At 38.9% G+C, this 18,097-nt stretch overlaps 1 protein-coding gene and 1 pseudogene across 2 annotated transcripts in view; both read right to left on the reverse strand.

The window, feature by feature from the left end:
- Positions 1 to 801: 801 nt before the first annotated feature.
- The window catches only part of LOC148740345 (uncharacterized), a 43,044-nt pseudogene continuing 25,748 nt past the window's right edge, over positions 802 to 18,097 (reverse strand). The window contains exons 5-7 of the transcript XR_015997111.1: positions 5,405 to 6,076; positions 4,914 to 5,102; positions 802 to 2,368 (exon numbers count right to left, since the gene is read on the reverse strand). The product of XR_015997111.1 is annotated as an uncharacterized LOC148740345 (transcript). The remainder of the gene's footprint in view (positions 2,369 to 4,913; positions 5,103 to 5,404; positions 6,077 to 18,097) is intronic.
- LOC111343787 (uncharacterized) lies at positions 10,713 to 17,696 on the reverse strand. The gene is made up of 6 exons (XM_088749142.1): positions 17,583 to 17,696; positions 17,088 to 17,363; positions 14,771 to 15,027; positions 13,932 to 14,199; positions 12,731 to 13,441; positions 10,713 to 10,984 (listed from the first exon to the last, which is right to left on the reverse strand). The coding sequence occupies exons 1-6, from the start codon at positions 17,689 to 17,691 to the stop codon at positions 10,713 to 10,715; spliced, it is 1,893 nt and encodes a 630-aa protein (XP_088605268.1). The 5' UTR covers positions 17,692 to 17,696.

Genomic DNA, 18,097 nt, shown 5'->3' on the forward strand with positions numbered 1-18,097 from the left:
TATGAAAAGCCATTAAGCTCTTTACCTCGATCTGTTATCATTGTTTGGCTGGGGAAAAAACTAATTTCTGAGGGGTGGAGGGTGAGGAGCTGTTTATTACTCTTTAAAGTATATAGTTCTGAGACCCGTAGCCCTACACATCTGGAGGACTCTGTAATACTGCGTGTAATACGACGTATTTGAACACTTTCGTTCGTGGTTTTTTACGTTCGTGTGTCTCTTTTAATGATTTTTTGGTGTGTGAACAAAGCCGCTGATGGACAAGGTAGAACTGTTATCCGAGAGCCAGACCAAGTACTAACTTATGTAAATTTTGAGGCTCTCCTATCTCAACATCACCAGCATTGGTTCAGATTATGTTATGGAAGGCAGTGAGTGTGGATTGGCTTGTGTCAACATGCTTTCATGCTTCTCCTTCAACCTGGCTGTACTTCAAATTTTCGAAAAGTACTATGAAAAGGTCGGTATTGTCTTTCTCCTGCCAACCTCTTACACAACTGGTATTTTACATCACGTTAAGTGCTACCTTGCTATATGAGACAAGCAATCGATTGTAGCATACACTTGTTTTCATTCATCAACAATTTAAAGATTTTTCTTCGGCAAAAACTTCGATGAAACTTTTAATCCTCTTCAACAACAAGTTAAGAATGGGAGGCCTGCACGGAACTGTAACTTTGTGGTTTATAACTTTAGTCTCCATGTATCAGTTGGCCTTTTCAGAACAATGGGACATCGGCGCTGGACATTACGAGAAGAACAATTATGAATGCGTTTTACACGAAAGGGTACACTGGGAAACATTGTGAAATCGGTAAGAAACCCTTTACTTTTTAAACCAAGAGCTTTTTCAACTGAGAGGAGTATTACCAGCACACTACATACTGACATAGTTCTTATCTAGAAATCATAAGAGTCATAAGGTGAATTTGATATGTCTGTCAGCAACCTGCAGTTGACGATGAAGGCATAACGCACTAAAATGATAGTTCTTTTTTTTATTTTTTTTTTATTTTACTCGCCTTAACCCTGATTCTGGATCTACTTGAGTATTCTATGAAAATTGTTCTACACCCATGAGGAAGTCCTCATGGGTGTAGAAATCAACATGAAAGACGGGGAGTTGATGCGCAGCGTGCAGGGTTTGATAGTTTAAGTTCTCGTTTTGTGGGCATTCCACCCTTCCAACCCCCTGCGCCACCTCACAGTACAAACCAAACTGTAACTACCCTTAAGCAGCTTACATCGTAAGCTTCTCCTTAACAGGGATTTTTTATGATTCGAACCTTGTCTTCGTTATATGCTCTTGTACCGCATAACCAATCAGGAAGCAGCATTTTTTACCACGAGGTACCGATAACTTTTGATTGGCATATTTTAAATTTCAAATTCTGGCGGAAATTTCTAACGGTTAGGAATTCTGTTACGGAAATTAGTAATGGCTAATTTGAGCGACGTAAGAGTGGTGCGTCATTAATAAATGGCGACGTAAAGGAACATAATGCCTATGATATGGAATAAAAACGAAACAACAGTGACATCCATGCGGGATGTCGCCTCATATCTATCAACATTCAGGAGAATAACTTGCTCGTTCGATCCTTCCTTGCGGGAAATTTTCATTTTTGGCAGGTGAGAGCGCGTCATTTGCACGTTCTCGCAGAGATTGAACACGTTTGAGCCTCCAGAGTTCACTTAATCTTGGAATAATTCCAGGTTCCGAACCTGCAAGTCGTCTGGAGTATCGTGGTTCCATTTTATGAAGAGATTTTGAGGGTTAACTAAAGTAGAACACTTGATCCCTCATTTGTTTGGTGCAAGCAAATGACTGTACTCCGTACTTACACATTACACGTGTTAAGTAAACACGATCCTCACTAAATTCGCAGCGCGCGAGTTTCTCAGCTAAAGTACGGGCCTTTTCACATGGAGGTGAAGCTTTTTGGCTTTTCGTTCACAGCTTAGCTTTCTCAAGCTTATTACTTCTCGTTAGGAAAAGTGACTACCAAGATCTACCCATTTAATTCCTTACGAAGGGTTGATCTGATTATCGATCTAGAATTACAGAAAACTTTTCGAAAACTTAAAGTTCAACGTGATCCATTCATTTCGGCACTTGGAAATTGGCTAATTATCAATATCCTCATTACTAAAATTACTAAAGACATTTTAAGTCCATTTTAAAAATAATTTGAAACTTGAAAAATTACATAACATTAACAATACGTTACATTAATCCAATGGAGCAGAACACTTCAGGAACCAATCCACCCTCTGTAAATATAATAAATAAAAACTGCCAGAAGGCCAAAAACCACGGCTACTATATTGAATGCGTTCCATCTGGTGGTCTTCTTCGAAGGTTGAGCTAGACAACAAGGAGAACGAATTAATATCATTAAAGTTATTCTAATCCAAGTGGTAAAAACAATAGAGGTCGACAAGTAAGCGAACTTTTGAGGACTCAAAATAAATAAGGAAAGCAAAAGACAACGTGAAATATTTTAGTGTAAAAAGTGATGGAGAATTTCGTTTAAGCCTGATTACAACGGAAATCAGTTTTTTTACTTCAGGCCAAGGGCACTTGAAAGGCCGCCATAGATATTGAATATTAAATACATTATTATAGGAAATTAACAATGCACTTTATTAACGCGATTTTACAAAATTCGCGTTAATTTAAATGTATCTTGATTAATGTGGAAGTAAATTTAATGCACGCTATTTTACCACATTGTTATTTTAAAGCACCTTTATTTCGTTACAAAGCCTTACTAGTTCATGACTACTCTATTGGCTCTTCAGAGTCACTATCTGACAGGACGTCTACGTTTAAAATCAAGTTCAAAATGTCTTTTGATTGATCTTGATACTCCTCTGTCCCCTCGAGAGGAGAGCTCACTTCTGTTTTCCTCTTTAACATTTCCCATACTCGTTCGTCCTCCTAATACACGGTTACTTCTACTGGAATTTCTAAGCCGCCCTGAACCAGTGGAGACCGTTTGTATTTTATAGATTTCACCTTCCCCATTACTTTAGCTTCTCTCTTCCATGAAAACCAGATATATCGACTCAGTTTTATGGAAATACGCCAAGCAGGGGTGGGAAATAACGTTCCTGCCAGAATTGTTTGTCCAGCAACTGCAAAACGGTCGTATTTGTTATCTTTTTCTTACTTAACGTGAGGTTTTGCTTCGTGCATTTTAACAGTTACTCCATTCAGGCTTACTGGATATGAGATTATTAAATTCAACTTGGTGCTTATCACCTCACTAGTTATTTATCACCTCATATTTGGTGCACCAACATGGAATAACTGTTGAATATTAGTGCCGATTATAGGAATTTATCAAATCTGCAGTTACAATAAGCTTTGTGTGAAACTTGTGTTGACTTTCTATTACGCACATTTACTAGCAACGAAAGATTTAATCTCTCTGGAAAGTTGTACCAAACAAGGTGTTCCTTGAATTTATCAAGTTTAAAACACTAGCCAGAATGGTGTACTCGGGTTTTGGTGATCGATCCTAGTGACTGATGTACCGGTTAAAATGGTCTAACCAGTTAAAATGAACCAACCAGTTAAAATGAACAAACCAGTTTAAATAACTCAAATGGTGTTGACCCTCCAATTAGTAAAAATGGTCCTACTAGTTAAGATGGTTCAACCAGTAAAAATGATTTAAATAGTTGACCTCATTCCTGAAGTATGAATGATCCAACTGGTTAAGAGGGTCCAACAAGTTAAAAGGATGAAAATGGTTAAAGTTATCCAACCAATGAAAATTATACCTCCAGTGAAAATGTCCAACCAGTTAAAATGATCTACCTAGATCAAAAAATGCAGCCGCCTTATTGGTTACCACTACCTAAGATGGTCCAAACAGTGAACAGCTGAGCACAAAGGAAGTTTAAAAGATTCGATTTTGCAAGTTTTCGAAAGAGTTCCAAAACTAACATGCAAATAGCTCAGTTTTACTTCACCTCATTCCTACGAACGTTCGCATCTGATACACGTCAATTCGTCTTTGTCGTCCTCGAACGATCAATATATATATTTATTACATGACTTGGGCAGTCAGAGGGCCAATAACTAAAATCAACCAATCAAAATGCATTATTGCCGGTCAATATTCTCTCAGTATTGGACCGAGCACTGTCCCGAATGGTCCCGAATGATACCGCACGTGTGCCCCTTTGAACTTCAGTCGTAAAATAAATCTCTTATTAACCAAGCTTGCTTGGGATCGTACTAGAAGAATATCGGCGCTCGGTCCGCACTCGGTCCGCCCTGTCAAGACCTCGGGCCGATATTCTCCCAGTACGGCCCTCGCGCTTGGTTTATAAGATATATATATACATATATATATATATATATATATATATATTGACGTGTATTGAATATGTATCTTCAATTGCAAACTTGAAACCATTGTCGATTCATAATAATTACATCATAGTAAATTTTTTAACTGGTACGATATAGGTGGGATGGGATGTGTGAAAGCACAAGCGTTTTTTTAATTAATGAAAATTGTACCTTCAGTCAAAACGACTCAACTGGTTCACATGGTCCAACCGGTTAAAATGATCTACCTAGATCAAATCGTCCTGCCACCTAGTTGGGTATCACTACTTTAGATGCTCCAAACAGTGGAAATGATTCACCCAAGACAAATGATTCAACTAGTGGAAAATGACCCAACCAGTTGAAATAATGTACATAGTTAAAACAGGTTCAACAAGTGAAAATGGTCCAGCTACACAAAATGATCTAATTAAATGAGAAGGTCAAAGTAGTAGAAATGGGGCAACTAAATAAAATGATCCAACCTCTCGTTCAACCATCTGAACTTGTGGGATCAGAGAAAATTATTCAACCAGAGGAGAGTAAGTTACTAAAGGACAGTTACCTTCATTGTAATGGCTCCAACCTTGGAATACGCTTGGATTCCTCAAAATGTGGGACACAACAGAGGCTGCCATAACACTTGCGAATTCATCCCACTTATTACTTGACGACTGATACGCACTTAGGTAACCCTTGATGCCTTTTACAACCGCCCATTCCGTTTTCAGACAATGAGCTGCAGCAAACACTCCTATGATAGCGAGACACGACGACTGAATTGATGTTTTTGGATATTGTGCCCCTAATAGTAAGGCCTTCTCATATTAAAGTGATACAAAAGCCTGAACCTCTTCTGAGAGAAGGGTTTAAGTACTTAGCCCTCATTATTACGCTTTTCAAGTCGGTCCAGAACGTACCACAATGATTTCGGGAAGGGCTGTAAATCGAGAATATCGCCACCCTAAAAATACAATGTAAATACCTGCAGCCAGAACTGATGGATGCCTAAGACTGCTCCACGCGTTGTTGCGGTATTTAAGAAGAAAGTCTTACCTTCACCTTCACCTTCCACCTCCACTGCGATTGCCTCAGGATTCTGCTGAATAAGATTCTCACTGAATGCCTCTGACCGTGGAATACTCAGGACAGTATCGTTACATTTCACGTTTACTTTACGTGCTTGAGGGTCTTTTAAGGGTGCTCTCCAGCCATCAGCTGCATATCTGATAAGGTTACCAATATCCCTGCTCGCAGGAGTTTTGTGGGCAAGCGTTGTCAACTTTGAAGACACAACTACGTCTCCTAGTTTGGCTTTCTCGGGATTCAGCCCAATGCAGGTACCAACAGAAAACACCGCTTTGGGTCCAAGAATTCGAACTGCATCATTGACAACAGTCAAAGCACCATCAGGAACTGCAGAACCTTGGGTACATCTAACCAAAGCAGTTTTCAATTTCTTCTCATGGTCATGTCCCATGGACCCCAAGTACACATACGCAATGCTTTTGTGGTAGCTCCTTGAGGGTTGATTTAGATAGTGGAAACATGCCAAGAACTCACAGTCCTTCACAGTTAACAGCAGGATATCGACTGGGAGTTCAACATCGCTCCAATCGCTAACTGACGTAGAAAGGTCCTCTAAATCTAAAAGCTTCAAATTGAGGTGAGGTGGATTGTCACTGAAGTCCTGTTCATCACTTTTTACGCCATTCAAAGTTGCCAAGCCTACGAGAATTAATGAACAGCTTGAGCAACAGACCACTGACATAATCAATTCGTCAATGAGATGCACGTTTCTTAAAGACTCTCCATCGAAACACTCGATAGCCCCGTCCGTGGATTAAGATACGGTCCTTCATTAGTTTCGGTTACTACGGCAACTTGATGATAAGATTTTGAATCCGTACAAGGAAAAGTAACGGAAACAGGCAACGATAACATTCCATTGACAGAAATGGAGCGGAAACATGTCGTCATGTTACCGTTCAGGAATGAACGGAAACATGACAGGTCCATGAAGGAAGTGAATAGGGTTTCGTCCTGTGGTTCATTCAGGCCTATGGAGAGCGAACTATAATTTGTATGTAAGTCCCAGAGACTACAGTCAAGGTAAGGAATCCCAACAGACGGCCATTTGAGAAGCTGACCTTTGAAAGAAGATATTAAAAACAAAACAGGGATCGTCCTAACACCAATGCAGGGATCGTCCCATCACTAAGGAATAGAATCCATAGGTAAAATGTAACCAGTTTCGCTTGACCATCAGTAAAGAATGGAAACTGAGTGACAACGAAAAAGTTAATTGGCAAAGAAAATAATTTTTGATAAGTCTGAGGAACAAAGATACACAAACCATAGAAAACCGTAATAGAGACGTATGCTTTTAGGTATTTGGGTTTAAAACTTGATATTGTATTACATATAATTTACTGTTGTTAATGCTCTTATACCACTGAACAATTTGACATCACATCTGTTCGTTTTCACAATCTCTCGGCAAACCTGCCGTTGCGAATGGGGAGTGAGACTAGGAGCGTAGCAGGGATTTTCAAAATCGGGATAGGGGAGGGGGGTGGACCACAATTACGAACATGGCGGAATAGGTTGAACAAAATTTGTGTTCATGGTTGCTAGTGCCATTGGTCAAAGAAAGCAGTATGCCTCGTTTCTTACCAATTTGTTTTGGGTGGCTTTCTAACTAAAAGTTCAGGGGAAAAAATTTTGAGACTATTCTAAAGCAGACAACTAAAAAAACTGAAGTTAACGAAATCTCAACCACTTTAAGAAAAAAAACATTCGGCTAATATCAAGTTTGGTAGAATTAACTGTTTATCCGACTAACGACAACTTAGAGTTATAATCCACAAGGAGCTATTGTTTGTTGTCAAATGTTCCAACGGGAACTTTTAAAGGGAAAAAATCGGTCAAAGTTAACATTTGAGAAAACAATTGTAGGGTGCCTGTGACTTTTTTTAGTCAAGGTTCCTTTAGCATTTTGACGATGACCAAAGGAAAGTGGTTCTCAGAGTGTGAAACCTCAAAATGTCTTTTCCAAACTGGTTCGCACTACTCGTTTTCTGTTGCAAATTGAAAGAGGAAGGAGGAACACATCCACCGGAAGCTCTGTATCGAGTTTACTGAAAGTTAACATGAGAGAAACTGCAACACTGTTGATCGTGAGGGGAGCATACCCAGATTTCTCCAAACGTGAAATAAGGCAAGATATTATGACCTTACAGTGAGAGCATGTGACGTAGTCACCATTTTGCGAAAAAAATATATTTAAATCAGATAGTGCAGTTCTGGGTTTGCAAAATTAATGAATATAATGATCAATGAATATCTTATAATTTATAATCATGGCAACAACCACCGAAAAAAAAAACACCAAAAACTTACCATTTCCTTTTCCAAATTCGGACAAAGCCTACAAAGCGGGGGGGAAATATACGCTTTTTCAGGAGCCCGAAGGAACAACAAACGTCAATAAATGAAATAGATAAATAATTTAATGACAACGATGATGAATTAGGTGATTATAGTGATGAAAGAAACAAAGCGAACTTGAAAGTGGCTTAAAAAGCTCCTATGAAATAAAAGGAACGTCTAACACTTGTGTAACACGCCCGAACGAAAACAAGCTCGTGAATTGGTGAGGATGTAATTTGCACTATTTTCGAGGTCAAGGAAATTATCCATTTTCCCAGGTATTATATGCTATACTTTGAACACTTGGATGCGAAAAAAACTGCAATAGGCTTGGTTTTTTTTTTGTACTCATGATCCCAATGCAGTTAGTTATTTATTTTCCTCTGAATATTCCCAAAGTCGCTGTCAAAATCCAGATGAATCTCTTTCGCTTGCACATCATATCATTCTAGCTGATCGCCTTTGCTATTAACGCTCGTCATTATCCCCGGCGATTGACGGGCGAGCTAAAAACATGAGCAACTGGCTGCTCCATCTCACTAGTCTTCCTTATAAGGATCATTCTCAGCAGCAGCTCCGAAACTCTGGAATGGCGTACCTATGAAGCTTCGTCAAGTAACATCACTGAACAGTTTTAAATCTCGACTTAAAACCTATCTTTTTAAGAAGTATTTTTGTAGTTTGTACCATAGTTCATTTTATTCTCACAGTAATGTACTTTTGCTTTCTCTTAAACATATGATTGTAAGGCGCTATTTATCAGCACATGTGAATACGCGATATATAAATTGGTAAATTAGTACTATTATTATTGTTGTTATTTTTCGAGGAGAGAAAAATAAACAGAAAAGAGACACAAATCTTTTAACTGAGTTCATTTGTTTAAATGTGAGATTAACATTAGAAGCAACATCATTTTGTACAGATGAACATAATCCTAGAAAAGACTGACTGGGAAATGCGGATGATCCCTAAATATTTGGAGATAAACTACGCAGGTGCCTTTCTAATATAAGAGAGGGTGGTAAACCTACAAACTGGAGCTCCACTTTAAAGGCTTGGTTATTTCTGTGCATCAACTATCACTTAGCCTAACTTAGATTCACTGACCTGAGTCCAAGGATCCAATTTTTCCTGACAGAAGAAGGGTGCATCATGAGTAGAGAACTCACAATCTTTACTAGTGCTTCTTAATGAAATGTAGTGACCACAGTCAAAATGGCCACAACCTCGCTGCTTGTGCAAAATACAAATGCCAGGTTTCTTGCCACACTTGTTCGGACAAGGTTTGCACAGTGTACATTGTACAAATAATTCCGAAGAAAGAGACTTTAACCACTGACAGGTGCTTCGCAATTTGGTCCGGCAATGTTCTAGGTGACTGAAAAAACATATCCAAAAAAAAAAAAAAAGCTTGATCAGTTTTGTGACAACAAAAGTGGAAAACAAATGAGCAGAAAAAATGGAGGGTAAAAAAGGAGTGAGGTGGAAGTGCACTTCAAAGAGGCAAGGTGAGTGACGTGAGGATAGAGTGTACTGAGGAGGTCTGCATATTTAGTTGAAATAACCAGAGAGGATTGGAGTGGGCGTTTTATGAGCTCAAGTCTTGTCTCTTTAACATACACATGTAGGAAGATTTGTATAACAGTTTCACAGTGACTGTCACAATTCTCTTGGTTGGATTAAAAATTCCCCTTTACCTCAAGTTCAAGAGAAAAAAAGGTCTTAAGCACACCTATACACGGTATAATACCTACCTTAACAATTGCTTACAAAGTCTTTTCTCTTCCTCTTCACTGGAGTCGCCCTTTGTCCAAAGTTTTAAGCTGATCACAGTTTTGTGAGCCTTTAAAGAGAGGTGGTATGAATCGCTGACTTTGAATCGAGCAGAGTTTGCATACAGTGCGGGTGTTATTTCGAAAGACTAGGAGGCCCATTCCCAAAAAAATACAATCAATCTACAGAATAGGCCACTTGGAACATACTTGTAGTTGGGATCAAAAGTGAGGAACACTAGTAAAGGGCCGTTGCTCGTGTCTTCGCTTCCCGTATCCTTTCTTGTTTCCGTTAGCATACAAGGTACAAGATAAGGGTAGTCTTTCCCTCCACAGCCTCTAGAGTCGCAAATTAGATCAAATGTCTCCATGACATGAAGCAAATTCATCCTAATACCTTCCAAATTCAATTTTTCAAATGCATGATCGAGCAATTAGTTGGAAAGAAGTCCACTCTCTTTCAGGAATAGGTACTGTCTCTCGACTGAAGGTGATACTTTCCAAGTTGGGTTCACAGTTATTATCATATTGAGTACATTGATCAACCATTGTGGATCCAGGACTACCAACCCATCTGGATTTTCGGTGAGATCATGGTAGATAACTTTTCCACGAGCTTGCAAAAAGTGAAGAAGTTCTGTTATGTCATCTTTGACGTCAAAATGGCAAATGGCTTCAGCTACTTCCTCTTGGAAACGCTTCTTAGTAACATAATGAACCTCATTTTTAACCACTTCAGGAATTTTTTCTTCTACACGGAGCCACTGCAATGGAAATTCCTTCTTCGTATGTGGCATTTTTTCAGCCAGTTTCAATATTTATTGACGTAATGGAACTATCTCCGAGTCTTTTTGTAGCTCAGAATTACCAGATTTTGTGTTATCGATGACACAAGACCAACAAATATGTGGTAGGATTTCAGGTGAGGCCATTTTGTAAATTGTTTCACGCACCGCAGCCATTTCTTTGCCTGGATCGCGACCCAAATTTCTGACTCTGTCGGCATGAGTGCCCACAAGTATTATCGGAGGTAATAGAAGCTCACGTGATTTCTCTCTTGTTTGTTCGAGATTCGTGACAGTTTGCAATGAATGCACCAAATCCAGCCATTTCATAACGTGATCAAGGTTAGTATCCTCTCTGTCTGGTGAGGCTACTTATTTCTCTTCACCATCAGGAGGCATTATACGACACTGTGCCTGGGCAGTCAAATCTCTTGTGAGATCCAACGCTAACACATATATGGTTTCTTGAGACAGAAAAATGGGATGAATGGCATGATATACTGCTTGGCCAGCAAAATCCCAAATCACAGGCCATATGCTCTCACTGTTGATTGGATCTTCCCTTTCGAGGCCAGCCTCTACGAGGGAGACAACGGGTACTGGTATCTGCTCTAGGTTCTGTTCTTTTTTGTTATCCTTAGCAGCTACAGGAAAAATGACCACTAATAAGTTCTGACATAAGTAATCTCTCACTCACAGGCTGTTTCAAACTGATCTAACAGCTTTATTTTAATTACAAGTATAGCCGAATTGGGAGGATTATGCTTACATTGAATTCTAATAAAAATCTTGGGGTAAATATCAGCCAATATGTAGGACACAACTTTTTTACTTTTGTTTGGATATATCAACAAAGTTGAAATGGTAAATTGGCCACCGTAATGATTACAAAAGCTGACGTTTCGAGCGTTAGCCCTTCGTCGGAGCGAAGGGCTAACGCTCGAAACGTCAGCTTTTGTAATCATTACGGTGGCCAATTTACCATTTCAACTTTGTTGATATATCCAAATTATTTCGTTACTCCCACCGACGCAGCCCCAAACAGTTTCTTTCGAAACTATCAGCCTTTATTCTTTTTTTCTTTAGCATACGCGTTGAGATTACTTAGGATTTTCTTCGTGTTCAATAATTATATTGTTCTAAAGATAAATCATTATCACCAATTCATACCATTATAAATATTATTATCATCATTCCTGCAGTGTGTGTCGAGAAAACGTATTCTATTTTCTCCTTCCATTCAATCACTAAAAAGCTATTTAACTGAAACACTAGAAAGTGGACAGTTAAAGAGTATAATTCTTCCTAACAGATACCGTCTAACTCACAATTTATGATTGTTTAAAATGTTGAACGCTGGCAAAAACATAAAAGATTTCTTGTTACCATCTATTAAATCAAGAGTTTTTTTACTCCAGGAACTTCTAATTGACTTCTGTGAAAATTAATCGCCGAAGTAAAGAAAAAAAAAATGGTCATCAGTCAAATAGCCTATTATGATTCCGGTTAGCTCAATGGATAGAGCGCTGGACTGTTGTGCGGGAGGTCGAAGGTTCGAGCCCCGGCCGGACCAACACTCAGGGTCTTAAAATAATTGAGAAGAATTTGCTACCTTTCTATAACATCAAGAAATGGTTAGATATTCTAGTCTTCTTGGATGGAGACGAATAAATGGAGGTTACGTCTCCTGCAGGGTTGGGGTAGGAGACTTTAATTTCCCACACACGAGATTACTGTGTGCTGGATGTCATCCCCTGGGGTGGGACGGGTGGAATATTGGGCGCACGTAATTTAGAGCCTCGCTCTTTTGTGCAACCCTCACCACACTCTGGTGAAAGTGATTACATAAATACCCCAACTGCTGGTACTCATGCCAGCTGTGAGAAAACTCAAACAGCTGTACGAGTAAGTGAGAAATTTTTCTTTGGCCCTTACTCATTTTACTGCTACCTTACTTTGAATTCGTGTGGCGCTCCTACAACTCCATGGGCCGGACATTTTTTTTGTTTTTTTTTGTTTGATTTTCGAACTCTGACTAATTAAGTCTCTTGCTGCACTGTTGATTATACAAGGTAAAATGTTCCTTTTTCCTCAGCATCTCATTACTGATCCTTTGCATTCAATTGACTGTTGACAGACTCTACAGCAGTCCAGCTTTGCACTATGTAGACTATGGTCCAGATCTTAACCGCACTTATTGAACAAGTATAAGTCTTTTTTACTTTCACCTTTTTGGCTCTTCCTCTCTTGGTCATGACACGCTGACCTGATCGCTGCGCTTTGGACCTTCATGACTTCAAGCCAAATAGCTTCCCATTTGGCCGTCCAAATCAGTCAATAAGTACATAATATTAAACGAAAACTCTTTCTTATTAGTGTTGTCAACTTACCTTTAGATTCTGTTGTATTTCTATAAACTTCTTCATGTGTGAGATCATCACCTCTACGTTCTTCTGTTCTTGACTCTTTAACAGCAGACTCCTCTTTGGCTTTCTTTGTCTTCGTGCTTTCATCTCTGACTGATTCTTCAGTAAATTGTAAAGCTGAATTTGATTTTTCCGGAGAGCTGCACAGTAACTCATTTGAGAACAGTTCAGCAGATTTGGGGTCATCCGTACTTGTGGATTCAAGAGAGGCAGGATTTCTCAAAGCTCCTGAACCAGCATCCTTGACTTTCGGATTCCTGTCTTGTAACTTCTTTGTGATCAGTTCAGCACTTGCGGATTCAAGAGAAACAGGATTTCTCCGTGCTCCTAATTCAGCTTCCTTGACTTTCGGAGGGCTGCTCAGTAACTCCTGTGTGACCAGTTCAGCACATTTGAGATCAAAGGGACTTGTGGATTCAAGAAAGGCAGGATTTCTCCATGCTCCTAGGCCTGCATCCTTCACAGCGGGCATCATTTTCACTCCATCAGTGCTGGGTTCATGTGGATTGAAATTTTCACCTCGGAGATTTTTTCCAAGACTTGTTTTACCAACACGATCCTGACCAATCAATAAAATCTTTGTTCGTTTGTCAAAGGTCCTGCCACTTTGTAATCCTCTTTGGTATGCTTCTAGCGCAAATTCTCCTCTAGCCAGTACATAGGAGGGGATCACATCTGTAAATAAATTCGTTTTTGTAGTAAATAACAAGCAAATAGGATTACAAAGGTAAAAATATTAACAGAAGTCTCCTTGATTTAAAATATTATCAGAAGTACCATTTCTAACAAAGCATAGCTGGCCTGGAGTTAAAGGAACCTTATGTTCTTCTTTGGGGATGCAGAATAAACTGCATCAAGTGCCGTTTGGTTCTACAAACTGCGGGCGATTAAGCGTCACATAGTACTGGAGAGGAAATTATGAAAACCAATCATGTCATCACGTAATTCTATTTTCCAAGAACAGCACAACTTGATCCGTATCAAATGAGCAAAGAGAGACAACAAATAGGAAAACGGAGAAAAAGCCTTGAAGTTAAAGCATAAATTTACTGTCATTTCGGAGTTAGGAGACAGATCATTTTGTGATTCTGAGTCGCACATTAAACGTAGTATACTGTTATAAAACTACAATTACTAACTGTAATGTAATGAGCTGCACACGTACCTTGAGCGGGTTGAAGGCTGACATAGTGCACCTCATGAATATATCCCAGCACAAGTGGTTTGCTTTCGTCAACTGGACAATGTGGCGTAATGATTACATCCTTGCTATGGGGTAGACTGCTGACCACACGAATGCACGTTTTAAAGTAGTTTGCTGTGCTACACAGAATCACCTGATCACTCCAAGCGCCATCTTGTTCCATGTGTGTTAGGTATTCAGTCCATGTTTGATGTCCATGGACAAAGTGAAACAGGTCTGTTCCATCTGGCTGTGACAAAAATCAGTTAAAGCAAACTTAACCAAGGAGGATTGTTAAGAGAAAATTGAGTGCGTGAAGCACGATTCAGGGAGTAACATTATCAGAAAGGTTCGAGACGACCTTTAATTAGCAATTTACTGTATAACAACAAATTTTGTGATTGAGAAGTTTATCAAAACGTCCGTGTATTTTCCAAACGCTTCGCAAACTGCAGGAAAAACAAAACAAAAAAACAAACAAAAAGAAAAAACCAGGAAGATTCAACATGAAGAGAGTAACTAGAATTCTGTTATCTGAAGGTGGTTCAAAACTGAAATATTCTAACCACGGAAAGGGGTAGCTTGCTTCTAAGGAAACTATATTCAGTAGCAAAGGATTCAACTCTAACCAACACCATTGTGCGGAATCTTACAAAATAAAGTTCAACCTTTCAGTTCCTCTTCCCACCAGGCTACAAGCTGGTCACTTCACCCTGGGATAGGCTCTGGTGGTGTTGACCTGTATACACACTTCACCTTTATCATAATCTTAGGATAATATCACGTGGCATACTCTGTTAGACATACTGACATCAACTTACTAGTTTTGGGTTACTCCTGAGGTACTGGACCAAGGTTTGTCTTAATCTGCCGTATGGGATTTTGATTCCTTTAACAATTTCCAGTTGTTCTGACAAGGCATGGAACATGCAATTTCCTGATCCTTGATTGTCGGATATTCTGAAGCCCTTGTCTGATGCAATATTCCTCAGCCCCGATAATAGATCTGTTCTTCTTTTAACTTTGCTTGCATCAAGCTGCATCTCTTGAAGTTCCTGGATGATTTGGTCAAGGGTAGCTAGAAAAGATCAAGTTTTTACTAATTTAACTACATGAAAGAAGAGCAACAATATTCAGCTGGAAAATATAAATTCCCCAGCTAGTAAGAGAAACTTGGAGGGAAAAAAGGAAAGAAGGCCTTCAACCACTAAATAACCGATGTATTGTTCTACAACTGAGCCTTGAAGTGACACACTGGCAGTCAAGTGACTTTTTAGGTTCGATATTTGCCCGTTACGGAATGTTGGATAAAATAATCAAGAGAGAAGGGGTAGACACGAAACAGGTCTACACTCTGACATATTTGCGAATCCTGGAAAAATTCTGGGCTTCGAAAAGATACTGATTTATTTCCTCTACCGTATCAGTATACGATTTCCTTAATACTGTGTCGAAAGACAAATGTATTGCGACCGGCTTTGATCGAAACAGCGTTTAAACTTCCGCTTTGCTTTGAGAAAAGAAGAAGAATGCCCCAAGTCTCCCTGTTTCAGGCAATTTATGTTTGTTTCCTTGTGAAATGTGATGAAACCTTCAATTGTCCGAAAGAAACATCTCACACCAAACCAGATCGATAGTAAAAGAAATGCAAATTTGTATATACATGCCTTGGGATTGTAACCGAAAGCAGAGCTATAAATATTAACAGATGTCTCCTTAATGTAAAATACTATCAGAAGTATTACTTCTAACAAAGCGTAGCTCGCCTAAAGTTCAAAGAAAAGGAAAGGAGGAATGTTGGACCTTCTTGAAACTTCTCTGTTCATTTTTGGAGATGTCAGTTACCGTGTGTTATTTAACAAATGGTAAACACCACAGCGTACACTATTGAGTTATGGATGCACGCGGGAGGTTGCTAAGCACGAAAGAAGCGTGAGAGTCGCTCGAGGCGATAGCCGAGAGCGACTCTAGCTTCTTGAGTCAGCTGAGGCTACAGCTGAGGCCGTAGGCCTCAGCTGGCTGCAATATTTCTCATAATGCCATGTGCCAAGTAATTATCCATTATAATTATTGATCCCCATGAAATCCTATTGTTCTGTGTCTGTGTTGGATCTTCGAATGAATATATGAACAATGAATATATGAAGTTCATATATTCATTGTATAGGTGTGATAATTGTGATGCTCATTGCTATTGTTCTTTGTTGTGATGAATATATCTTAGATTTTAATTGTGCCGAGGGTTGTTATTGTAGCTCGTTGTTATAGTTGTTCAAAACAGTTCTAATGATGGAATTAACTCGTGCAAGGCGTGTAACACTGCTAATTTGCATACTTTATAAGCCAGAGAATTCAGTCATTTTACTCAATGCGAACCTGGGTTTAGAAAGAGGATAGATTCGTCGGAAGACGGAGGAATATTTATTACACAGAGCTCTACGAAGGCAGATATTTCAGCAGAAATCAAAGATAATGTAGTGTAACGTTTGGACATATCTGTCAGTGCTTTAAAGTGCTACTGAAACGAAATTTTCGTATCTGAAACTTTTGCTCTAACCTGTAGTTCCCATCTATCGTTATTCTTATCCTTCCTTCTCATGTTTACCTAACATAACTGTTTTCTAACTTTTTTTCTTTGAATTTTTGGCCAAAATGTATAAAGATAAGAGGCACCTGTTACTGATCCTTCCCTAATAGTGGAGTCAGTTTTTTGCGGTTTCAAGTTTTCCATAAAAACATGTTCATACATTCCTAACTTTTTGTTTAGAGCCAAGAGACATGATATAGATTAATTTCCCTTGATATTAAGCCTTGTAGTCGGATTGAGGCGATCTGGGCTAGTTTTGAGTCCTCTGGAGACTGATAACGTGACGGTACGTTACAATAATTTACGTTTCGTAACGCTACGAAATCGTTAGCTTACCTGGAAGTTAAATCAGGAAGTAACATCTTATTACTCATACGCACTAGCACTGGTTGCCAAGTTGAAGATAATTTATGCAGCTCTCAGTGAGCGCATAATTATGGAAATTTCTGAGACTGCTTCCTAAGCGACTCCATGCCAGGCAATAAAAACAGTAATTTAAAATAATTCATAATAACAATTTTGAACTAAGCGACATTCTTGAAAATAATTACCTTGGTGGTAACAAAAATTTTCAGCTAGGTCTTTGCGCTGTACAAGTTCGTCCTGTAATGCAGCATTCAAAACTTGGAAAGTTGCTCTGCAACCTTTCTTCTGTTTCCAGTGTTTTAACATGTGATATGCTCTCTCGTCCAGACCCTCTCGTCTTTGTCCTATATCCTCTAGTTTTGCATCCTCGACCTTGAGGCGACGCCCAAGCCTTATCCACTTTTCACCAATTTGAGAGGCTAATTGTTCCAATTCATTATCTGTTGGTGTGCCTTGTTTTACTGCAAAAAAAAAAAAAAAGAGAAATAATTTCTATAGAACCACTACTGATACGGTCTTTTACTGGGATCTCTGTACAAAATCAATCAATCACACTGTAAGCAAAGAACAATGATTCCAACCAGAAGCGTGTAATGGTCCAATTATATCAATCAGTGTTCAAGGCCGGAGGTAAGCTAACATGGCAAAAAACTTAAAGCAGTGAATTCAGTCTGTCTTACCATAATTTTTCTGTTGTAAAGATTTTTGTGATGTACAAACTTCACTAGATTGATCAGAATCTTGTAACGAAAAAACAAAAAAAAACCATCTTAATGGTTTCTTCAGCATGTAAGACATAACATGTTCCCAAAAAAGACCTTACTACTTCAGGTTGAATTCGTTTAGAGTAGGATTTCCGGGATTTCTCCAGGCTCAGATTGATTTTTCCAGGACTCCAAATTTCACTTTTAACCCTTTCATTATCAAGATTTCCAAATCATTTCTCCTTACGGTCTACACACGTCATCCCCTGACATCAGTAAGCATATTCTCCATACTTTTCTCTAAACATTTCTTAAGGTGCTGAGTAAGAGAATTTAATTAACAATCAAGAGCTTCTTTATTTGATGATCATTTCCTATATTCTCCTGACCTTAATGTGAGACTCAGGGGTGATATTGTAAGGAGAAATTAGATGTTAGTCAATCTTAGGGGTTATAAAAAGGGTTAAGCTACTTGTGACACAAGGATTACG

The sequence above is a fragment of the Stylophora pistillata genome, chromosome 2, assembly GCF_964205215.1.
Source record: "Stylophora pistillata chromosome 2, jaStyPist1.2, whole genome shotgun sequence".
Lineage (NCBI taxonomy): Eukaryota > Metazoa > Cnidaria > Anthozoa > Scleractinia > Pocilloporidae > Stylophora > Stylophora pistillata.